This window comes from Zea mays, chromosome 7, assembly GCF_902167145.1.
Source record: "Zea mays cultivar B73 chromosome 7, Zm-B73-REFERENCE-NAM-5.0, whole genome shotgun sequence".
Classification (NCBI taxonomy): domain Eukaryota; kingdom Viridiplantae; phylum Streptophyta; class Magnoliopsida; order Poales; family Poaceae; genus Zea; species Zea mays.
Genome location: NC_050102.1, coordinates 96,751,191 through 96,762,247, shown reverse-complemented (window position 1 = coordinate 96,762,247; position 11,057 = coordinate 96,751,191). Strand labels below are relative to the sequence as shown.

Below are 11,057 nucleotides of genomic sequence, written 5' to 3'. Positions count from 1 at the left end.
CCGCCGGATCAACTGATCAATCAGCATTTTGTCCAGTCCAGGGGAGGTGCAGCCAGCAACGCGCCACGGAAATGGATATGCAAGAGCGCCGCCGAATCATCGTCCTGTACCTGGAATTGAGGCATTTTACTTGGTAGTGTTTCAATTTTTACCAATTCACGCACAGTGCTAAACGAACTCTGGTGAATGTAGTCAGTACTTAAGTACTAACTAATTATACATGATTGAATATTCATGAGCTAATCAGATTAAATATCACGCAAACTTAAGCTGCACTGTTATACGTTGGAAAAATGTTTAAATTCACGAGAAACTCACATGTTTAGCTGAACTGACAGCACTATTACGAAATTGTTTTCCTTGCAAACCCTCGACCGAAGAAAAAGAGAGAGAGAGATGGGACATTCAATATTCTCACACCCTAAGGTTTACAACGGGACGGGCCGAGGAAGAACATGTGTTCTTCCCTGCTCTGCCCCTGGACAAACGGCAGAGAGCAACTCATGGTAACAGCTGCCTCAGATTCCCATTCCCTAGCGTTCATCGGTTACATTACATCCAGCAGATCACGCTAAGAAGCTTGAGACATAGATGTCGAGGTCCTCGAGAAACTCGCCGTCGGCTCTGTCGATCGCTGACATGACTTCCTCGAACTCGAACTGCGCGGCAGCGGCGGCGGCGACCTCGAAAGGCGGGAAAGAGACGACGTGGTTGGAGTCCGAGGTCGCCGGGGACACGCCCCAGTTCTCGGACGTGGACGGTGCGGAGAAGGGGCTGCGCTCCGGCACAAGGCACGCCGGCGTGGAGGAGAAGAGAAAGGGCGTGGGCGCGTCCTCCCAGCCCCGCCGCTGCTGCTCTGGCTCCAGGGCCGGCCCCTCGGTCTTCACCATGAGGTTGGCGTCGTACTCCGGCGCCTGCGCGTCCGCGGCAGCCTGACGACCCGCCGTCGCTGCCGCCCTCTGGCTCTGAACGCAGGTGTGGTCGCCGAGGTAGACGACGTCGAAGAAGGCCGGGTCCTCGTCGGTGCGCTGCACTTGCTTCGTCGCCGCACATCCCTGAGAGCTCTTGTGCGTGCAGCGGTAGTAGCCCCTGGAAATTTCGCACGGTGGATCATGTCAGGTCCGGGCAGGTAGGTCAGGCAGGCCCATGAGATTTTGCTTGTGAGCTCCGGCATCTTGTTTGTTAGGGGAAAAAAGAGGAGGAGGAGGAGGAGGAGGAGAAGGAGAAGAGAGAATTTTCTTGTGCATCCAGAGCAAGATTCGCACGATATGATGAATCCCTGTTCGCCCCCGACATCGGACAAAAAGTGGAGGCCAGCCAAACAATTGCAAAACAAGACAAGCAAAAAGAGGCTGTACTGACATTTCCACCAGGACAATACTAGCTGCAGCCCCGCCATGGAAAGAAGACAAAGAAAGCAGAGGCAAAATGATTTCGATTCCACTTGCGAAGTTGCGATAAGAACACGTGCAGATGAGATTGGGCTGTGGAGTGTGGAAAAGATGAAGGAGGGGGGAAAAAAATCTTCTGATAGCACAGCATGTGTCAAGTGGGCACCTTGGGTGCTTGGCTCCAAGGATCTCCTTCTGGCCGTACTTCCTCCAGCTGTAGCCGTCGTCGGCCGGATGGTCGCCGCCGCCGCCTCCGGCCGAGCCCACCCTCACCTCATGCCTCTTCTTGTCCATCCTCTTCCTGCAAAGTAAATCAATAGTTTAAACTTTAAAGCCACTTGGCTTGAGAGACCCAATAATTCGTTAAGAAGGTTTATGTATGGTAATCAGGAAGGTCGTCGATGGGATGATGATACCTTTTCTTGGTAGTAGCCCTGATGAAGGGCGGCGCGTCAGAGGCGCCGCCGTGGGGGCTTGATGAGGTGGCGGTGATGAGCAGGCTGATGGAGCGGTCGGTGATGGAGGAGATCTGCGAGGCGAGGTGCTTGCAGAGGTCCGGCGAGGAGCCGCCGAGGTGCCCCTCCAGCTGCATCGCCAGCTCCTTGAGGTGGCCCAGCTCCGTCACCACCAGCCGGCTGCCTCCATTGCCGTCGATAACGCTGGCCATCGATCGATCGACCGACCGACCTATTCTGTCTGTGTTGCTGGCTAGCTGCAGGAGCAGGTTCGGATATGGCAGGGCAGGACTCTGGGCGGCCGCCGGGTGATCGATGGCGTTAGTTGGCGATGTGTGGCAACGGTGCTGCGAAACTGGAGGCACCGCAGGAGTAGGACTGCGTCGCGGCAGCTGCTGGGAGAAGAGAAGAGGCAATTGGGGGAGGTGGTGGGTGGCTGGGTTGTGGTGTGTGTGACCGTGTGAGGGAGTGAGGCGAGCTGCCCCTTATTTATAACTAGGTAAGTATCCGTGCGTTGCAACGGAAAAAAATAGTGTAACAATAACATATATATGGCTATATGTTGTGTTGTTAATTAAAATTAAGTTGCATCTGGACTTTGTAGTGACAATTGGTTGTAACCTTGAAGGCTGAAAATTGATGTTGTTCTTGATCCTAACCATGCTCCAAACTTGCTTGCCAGGTTTATTTGTAAGTTCAAAATTATAGACCAAAATTAGGTGAAAAGACCATCTGAATGGAAATTTTCTTTTCCCAGTAAACTGCATATTTGCCTTCGCCTACCTATCCATTGTTTTAATCTCTATATAAGAACAGTCATGCGAAGTTTGTCTATTAAAAAATCCATCGCTATAATAACAATACCTTTTTTGCTGCTTTAGCATTATTATCCATCAATCCTTCAATTCGGTGTTGTATCTTGATGCCTGAGGGTAGAAAGAACGATCTTCGTTGCACCCAGTAGTCTTGATTGAAAGAAGTGTATACTGCTGCACTTCTCAGAATTTATGGACATTTCTCTGAACCTGAACCTAAAAAACATAGTTGATCATTATTGAGAACAAATGGCATATCAGAATTGTTGCTACCCTATTATTTAAGCATAATGACGTAGTCACATGGATGCAACTTGCGAGCCGATTTTGAGCCAAGCCAAGCCTACTCCTTCAACTCGTTGAGTGGAGACGACAGTGGTTTCTAGGCGAGCGGACGATGCGAGCGCAGGTGGCGGCGACTGGTTGGGGGCCGGAAGACGCGGACATGCGAGGGGACCGGGCGGAAGACACAGACGATGGCGTTTTCTAGGCAAACGGGTGAGGGTATCGAGTGCAGGTCGATTAGGAAGAAATGCATGGGGTTTTCTATAAAAGGATGATGCATGACGACCGCTAAACCGTCGTTGGATTTCTATGCACTTAAAGAGAATTAATCCACGTAAGCTTCATAATAAACAGTAATGCATAGAAAAATAATATGTTTCTAAAATTCTAAACCATCGTTGGATGATCTAGAACAAAAATAGATGTTTCTGTTCAAAAATGTGGTAACAATATTTAACATTGGTTAAAATATTCAATTATCACAAAATTTCTGAATTCTATGCAATTTAAACAATAATTAATCCACGTTGGTTTCATAATCAACTGAAAATTGCATAAAATCAATAAAGTACCAAAGTACGCAGCGGAATAAAATAGTCCATAAATTCTCTGTAATTTGTTAGATTTAAAAAAAATATTTCTGATTTTTCTGAATTTTATGTACTATTTTTCTGATTTCTTTTCAGTTTTCACTATTTCCAGGAATAATAATAAAAAATCGCTGGAAAAAAATTGCTGGCCATGTAGCCCAGCCACGCACTGGCGACCCATGGGAGGAGAGGGCGCGCGCGCCTGGGACCAGTAGACGGCAGCCCAACACAGCTGGGAGAGGGCGGTGCCCACCTAAGTCGCAACCTGGAGCTGGGCTGCGCATTTGGCCCACGCAGCGTCCCCTTCCCTTTAATTGATCTCAGCCATCAGTGCCGATCCGATAGTCCAGATTCATCTCAGTGTTCTATATAATGCGGAATAATCGGCCAGGGACTAAGCCCTAGTTTATTTGCTCCATTCACCCAGCCGCCTCTCAACACATTGCCTGTAGCCGAACCCACCCGCCGTAGGGAGCATGCCGACCGCGCCTGCTACTTGCTGTTCATTCTGGCCGCATGGCCATTGCCACAGGCACTTGGCTGCATGGTCATCTCTATCTGATTTTGTTCTTTTTTATTTCTTGGTTCTAGCCTTGACGAACGTCCAGCATGCCTCCTCTGTGTTATATTTTTTTCAGCCGCACAAGAACAGCTCTCTGTTTATCGATCTGTCTCTCTTCCTTCTCTCTCTGCGAGTTCGCCTGTCTCTGTTTTTCAGCCGCCTCTGCACTAAAAAAAACGACCGAAACTTCATGAGCACTGGCCCCGCAGACCCTGCCGCCAGCTAGCTCATCCCTTCGGGCGGGTGAGCTGCTGTCGGCCGGGAACTGACGGCGGTCCGAGCACGACAGCTCGGGAGTGGGTAAGACGAGTCGGTCTCTTGACCGTCTTTAACTTTTAAAAACTCGGATCTAGTCCTCATTTACTCGAATCCCTTACTGTGTGAATGAATGTATGAGATGGATGTAATGTAATATTCGGGATCGAGTTATGAGTTGATAAAACATAGATCCATGGCCTTGCGTTATTTTCTGTGATGATTTTCTGTACCTTTGACTAAAAACCAATCTATGGATTATATTGATAGTGCTCTGTACACTTAATCCATGCGTGGTTTCTGTTTCTTATTGACTGTTTCTTGGCCGTGAATTTAAAAAAAAATCCGAGCCTTGAGATCTCTGTTGACCCGGTTTAGAACCTTTTAGGGTTAGGTTATTAAACTCTAACCCTAAAATGTCGATCTTTTTTGCTATCTCAAATTTGATGGGTTTGGCCGAGACTAAGTCTCTCATTGGCCGAAAACGCTAGATTTAGTTTTATGTAAACCCTAACTCGAGAGTTCTAAGATTCTTTGTATTCTATTCTAATCTCTCTATTTTCGGGTCATGAACTATGATAAAAAAATGAGTTCAATCACATTTATCTGAGACCTTTCTGTTATCTCATAAAACTGATTCGGATTAGGAGATGGGTCTGAGAATGCCTAGAAATAGATAAAAGCTCCTTCGTGTAGCAGGAAAGAACATGAGTGCTATTGTGCTATTGGTTAGAAGGGATGAGTTGTGTTTGCTGTATATGTTGGTCAGAGTTCGATCACTATGTGGCGTATTTTTTGGCTATTTTAATGGCTGGATGGCTGTTGGCAGAACCAGACGAATGGGAAAGGCAAAGGGATAGGAGCTGGGAATGGGGTCAGTTGGGAATGAAGCAAACACACAGGAGTTGGGAATGAAAACAGAGTTGGGAATGGGAACTGTTGGGAATGAAAACGGAGTTGGGAATGGGAATGGCAGAACCAGGAATGGGGCAGCTTACCCCTTGCGTTCTTAATTAGTAGTATAGATAACGGACGGAAAAAAAAACAAGGGTACCCGTTACTTTCGTCTTGGGGAGGGGACGTGGGGCGGGGGTGCCTGTTGCGAGTGCAACAGGATCGTTTGGCTAGACTGGTCGGATCCGGATCGATCCAGCCGCCCCCGTAACACGTCTTCATGCATGCTGCCGAGTGCAAAACGTCCAAGAAATAAAAGCGGTCCCCTACCCTAACCCTACCATGTAGCATGCGCGATCGAGAAAAAAGCAGCAGTAGCAGCAGCGCAGCTTCCTCGGACGCTTCATTGTTCGATTGTCTATCCAGAATCTCGGACACTTCCTTTCGTTGAGAGTTATGGCTTGGTGGTGTTGGCGCCGGCGATCTAGACGCCAATCATTGATGATATAACACCTGTCGGTGATCTCCGGTGATCTCTGCGACGGCACGGACGGTCTGTGGATATGGACCGGAAGGTACACGACCTAGTAGCAGGAACGACGTCTTCCTTGCGTCGCTCCGAATGGTTCATGCTCATGGAAATGAAGTGTCCGTACCTGTTTGTATAGGGTTGAAGGTGGATATGCGCTACAACTAGGACTATGCGCTACATCTATTTCTAGGGCAGAAATGGTAAAGAAAGTAAATTAGTTTGATTGGTCGGAGTTCTCAATTAGTTGTACTCTTATATATATATATATATATATATATATATATATATATATATATATATATATATATATATATATATATATATATATATATATATATATATATATATATATATATATATATATATATATATATATATATATATATAAAAGAAGATTTGTATCTTTTTCTAGGAGATAATCATCAGATCTCACGTGATTAGATGGATAACCACGTATGAAATAATGATAATTATAGGAATCAATCTGACCACGAGGGCGTGAAATGTCTCGATCGTAAGTCCTAACCGGCCGCCACTTTTAATGCTCAACGGGTGACCACTGAGAGACAGTCGTTTGCTGAATATTGCATATAGTATCGGAACTCGGAAGGATATACGCTCCTATGACTTATAGTATCCTCTACAGATCTCAAACATCTAGCAGTCTAGCTAGCACTTGTTCCGGCTAAATTAAGCCTGCTACGAAGTAGTAGGTCATATTTATTATTTATCGGGAATGACTGAAGCAGAGAGCACTTCGGCCAACTAATTCCAAAACACGTCGCTTTCCCGCGCGTCTCCGATGCCGAGATATATACCGTATGGCTTTTGGTTGGTAGGTTACTTGCAGCGCACGCACACACCACACTTTTGTAGCTATATATATATATATATATATATATATATATATATATATATATATTTTCTTTCGTTCTAGATTTCAGATTTGTATGCTAGCCAGTGTTTTCAGTGTACAACGTTGGAGCTACCCTTTTGCCACTCTGAATTCACACGTATACGTACCTATTGGTAGGTTACTCGCTGCACACATACGTACTTATTGGTAGCTACTCTTTTGTAGCTATCTTTTCTTCCGGTCTAGAATTGTATGCTAGCTAGTGTTTTCAGTGCATGTACGACGTAGGAGCTACTCTTCGCCACTCTGCATTCACAAGTACTGGGTGGGGGCAACAGTGCACTGCATACATGTATGATGAAGATTCAGCGAAATCGTGACTAGCCAGCCGCAATTCGCCTCCATTTTTTTCTTCCTAGGATTTACGCTTGGAAGTTAAGATGTTCATTCAGAAGGTCAGCAGGTACACATATGTTCATTCATCAGAAGGTTTTAGGTAGTGTTTGGTTACTAGGGACTAATTTTTAGTCCCTCCATTTTATTCCACTTTAGTCTATAAATTGCAAAATATGGAAACTATAACTTTATTTTAGAGGGTGTTTGGTTTCTAAGGACTAATGTTTAGTCCCTTCATTTTATTCCTTTTTAGTATATAAATTGCTAAATATAGAAAATAAAATAAAGTTTTAGTTTCTATATTTGGTAATTTTGGAACTAAAATGGAATAAAATGTAGGGACTAAACATTAGTCCCTACAAACCAAACATCCCCTTAGTTTCCATATTTGATAATTTAGTGACTTAAGTGGAATAAATTGGAGGGACTAAAAATTAGTCTCTAAAACCAAACACTCCCTTAATCACTTTTTGGTGGAAAGGCATGTGATAAGGCAGAGGACGGTCGTATTAAAAGCTGCCTCTTGAAGAATCAGCGCTGCTGATATGATCGAACGAACCCTAGGATACTAATATACTCCTGCCTTGAGCACAGGAAGGGATCATGTTGGACACCAAAATGAGCGGACGGTCCGGCCCATGGGCCCGGACGGTCCGCGTGTCCCGAGATTAGATTAACTCGGATGTTTATCCTTATCTCGTGCGTGGTTATCCATCTAATCACGTGAGAGTTTGTTGGCTATCTCTTAGAAAAAAGTCCAGACCTCCTCCCCTATAAATATAAAGGGGTACGGCCGATTGAGAACCCCCGAACACGTTCCAATCGAACCAATTACCTTATTTACTTTTCCTGCCCTAGGAGTAGATGTAGCATAGTTCTAGTTGTAGCCTTCCGCATATCCACCTCCACCCCTAGTCGACTCTATGTCGTCTAGATCCGTCTTGCGTGGCCTACCGATCCCAAGACGACCCTAGGATCTCACCCCTCCCGGGGGGCAAGATCTAGTTGTCCATCCAAGACCTCTTCCTCGATTTGATCTCTTAATTCCTAGGCGACTCCACGTCATCTGGGGACGCCCCGGGTGACCTGTCGACCCGGGGCACCTTAAGATCTTTTCCCCCCAGGGGATGAGATCTAGATTCCAGCAAGGAGGAGGAAGACGACCCTGTCGCCAGGTCACGGACCGTCCGGCCAGAGCTGCGGACCGTCCGGTGTGATGCAGGGAAGGCACCGCTCCTGCGCCAAGGTCGCGGACCGTCCGCGCCGTCGCAGAGGGCACTACCAGGCGATCCGGCGACCTGTCGCAGGCCGCCACTACTGTTCACCTTGCAGAGCCGAACCCAAGGTATTGCTCATCACGAGAAGGTCCTAGGGTTCGTTGCTATTTGGTCCAAAATAGGTGGTGATCATCATAGAGGTGTTGCCCCACATTTAGGATAACCACTTTATTTGACCCTACATCATCTAAAGGTGCCAAGTACCGCCAAATGGTTCATTATAGTGTTTGGTGACCAAAAAGGCACCAACATACTTTTTGGCGACTCCGTTGGGACGAAAAATCGGATCTATCAAATCCGATCCATTAGATCAGATCTATTAAATTAGACCTATCAGATCGGTCGCAATGGCCAATCCCAAAGATCACAACAATGTCGTCCTAGACATTAACACAAGGCTGACTAACTCGCCGGCCAATGAGGATGAGAAATTAGAAGACCGCATGAAAAGGCTGGACGAGGAATTCCAACGACAACAGGCTCAGATAAGCAAGGTGGCGAAAAAGTGGTACCTCTCGCACTTCAAGGTAGATCACCACCAGAAGGTCGTCAAGAAGAGGGAAGTAAAGTACGATTCACTATCAGCCTTGCTGCATCAGCTCCCCATTGTAAGTAACACCACTCCATTAGCCGATATTCAATCTGTTAAAATTTCTTTTGATAATCAGATTAAAATTATAATGGAGGATATAGAGAATATGACGCATGCACTAGAAAATACTCATACACCTGATTTTTTGTCACATAAATTGGGCACTAAAATAGCTGCGTCAAAAACATCGGCGACAAATGAGGCTTCTCAGTCCCAACCATATTTTGGTATGCCGATGGACTCATATCCAGGACGACCGTCACCACCATCTTCGCTAAATGGTGAGTCAACTCAGAGCACGGCCGGACCGTCCGCACACAATCGCGGACCGTCCGGCCCTCCGTCAGACCATCCGGCACCCTACGCCGGACGGTCCGGAGTTACACAAAGCCCACCACAAGGGTCACAGGTGTTGCCTGACGTGACCGGACAGTCCGGGGATAGTATCGGACCGTCCGGTCCACTCGCAAACCGTCCGACTGCGCAGGTCGGACCGGAGCACCAGAAGTCACCTGTGATCCGCCTAGTGAAAAGTATGTTGGTGCCTTTTTGGTCACCAAACACTATAATGAACCGCTTGGCGGTACTTGGCACCTTTAGATGATGTAGGATTAAATAAAGTGGTTATCCTAAATGTGGGGCAACACCTCTATGATGGTCACCACCTATTTTGGACCAAATAGCAACGAACCCTAGGACCTTCTCGTGATGAGCAATACCTTGGGTTCGGCTCTGCAAGGTGAACAGTAGTGGCGGCCTGCGACAGGTCGCCGGATCGCCTGGTAGTGCCCTCTGCGACGGCGCGGCTGATCCGCGACCTTGGGCCGGACGGTCCGCGACCTGGGCGCAGGAGCGGTGTCTTCCCTGCGTCACACCGGACGGTCCGCAGCTCTGGGTCAGACGGTCCGCGACCTAGCGACAGGGTCGTCTTCCTCCTCCTTGCTGGAATCTAGATCTCGTCCCCTGGGGGAAAAGATCTTAAGGTGCCCCGGGTCGACAGGTCACCCGGGGCGTCCCCAGACGACGTGGAGTCGCCTAGGAATTAAGAGATCAAATCGAGGAAGAGGTCTTGGATGGACAACTAGATCTTGCCCCCCGGGAGGGGTGAGATCCTAGGGTCGTCTTGGGATCGGCAGGCCACCCAAGACGGATCTTGACGACGTAGAGTCGACTAGGGGTGGAGGTGGATATGCGGAAGGCTACAACTAGAACTATGCTACATCTGCTCCTAGGGCAGGAAAAGTAAATAAGGTAATTGGTTCGATTGGAATGTGTTCGGGGGTTCTCAATCGGCCGTACCCCTTTATATTTATAGGGGAGGAGGTCTGGACCTTTTCCTAAGAGATAGCCAATAAACTCCCACGTGATTAGATAGATAACCACGCACGAGATAAGGATAAACATCCGAGTTAATCTAATCTCGGGACACGCGGACCGTCCGGGTCTATGGGCCGGACCGTCCGCTCATTTTGGTGTCCAACAGATCCATGTTAGATAGTACTAGCATTATTAAATCTTGCAGCAGCTGTCATGTGTCCCGAACCAGCAGCGGTTGTTTAGTATACTAATACTGATAATAAGCTGCTGCGTGCCTTGAGCACACCAAGGGATAAAACAGCAACATCAAACAATATACGTCGTTAGAGCAACTTCAATAAAAGGTCTCAAACTGAGTCCTATTTCAAAATATAGGACTCTACACTGGAAAATAGCTTTCAAAAGAAGTTATATTTTATAAATTTGAAACAAATTGATATAGGACTTCAACTCTAGAGAGTCCCAAATATACAACCTCACCTCTGGTCAGGGCCTCAGGGGTAATCCTATCCTCTTCATCAACCACCGCACATGAACGGGGAGGCCGCCTGTTCTGTTTATGCATGGTGGTCCGTATATGTAGTACCATGGGGATTAAGGGCCGGGGAGTTGTTTTATATGCCAGTTGTTGCCCACGCACTATGAATGTGATGCTGAGTGCTGACCGATTCAACCGTACGTTGCCCCCCGGCCCTTTATTTGCACAATAATTATATAGTCACCCGGCTCAATATCATACAACAACAGGATCAGCAGCATCATTAGGAATTCGTTGCACATGCATGCATCCGCCATCCGCGGCATGCAGACGATTATACAAGTACATATGGGAAACAGTAG

The 11,057-nt window shown here is 47.1% G+C and overlaps 1 protein-coding gene across 2 annotated transcripts; it reads right to left on the bottom strand.

The window, feature by feature from the left end:
• Window positions 1-225: 225 nt before the first annotated feature.
• LOC100285217 (WRKY74 - superfamily of TFs having WRKY and zinc finger domains) lies at window positions 226-2,308 on the bottom strand. Of its 2 annotated transcripts, NM_001158111.2 has the most exons (3): window positions 1,808-2,308; window positions 1,558-1,692; window positions 226-1,089 (listed from the first exon to the last, which is right to left on the bottom strand). In NM_001158111.2, exons 1-3 carry the CDS (start codon window positions 2,056-2,058, stop codon window positions 567-569), a joined length of 909 nt encoding a protein of 302 aa, NP_001151583.1. In that variant the 5' UTR covers window positions 2,059-2,308; the 3' UTR covers window positions 226-566. The 2 variants fall into 2 exon arrangements, with proteins under 2 accessions (NP_001151583.1, NP_001400585.1); NM_001413656.1 differs by having other exon boundaries at window positions 226-1,692.
• Window positions 2,309-11,057: the final 8,749 nt, after the last annotated feature.

Coding starts and splice junctions, on each gene's coding strand:
- LOC100285217 (NM_001158111.2), bottom strand. CDS start 2,058: ATGGCCAGCGTTATCGACGGCAATGGAGGCAGCCGGCTGGTGGTGACG. Junction 1,693..1,807: donor AGGGCTACTACCAAGAAAAG/GTATCATCATCC, acceptor TTTACTTTGCAG/GAAGAGGATGGACAAGAAGA. Junction 1,090..1,557: donor CTTGGAGCCAAGCACCCAAG/GTGCCCACTTGA, acceptor CGAAATTTCCAG/GGGCTACTACCGCTGCACGC.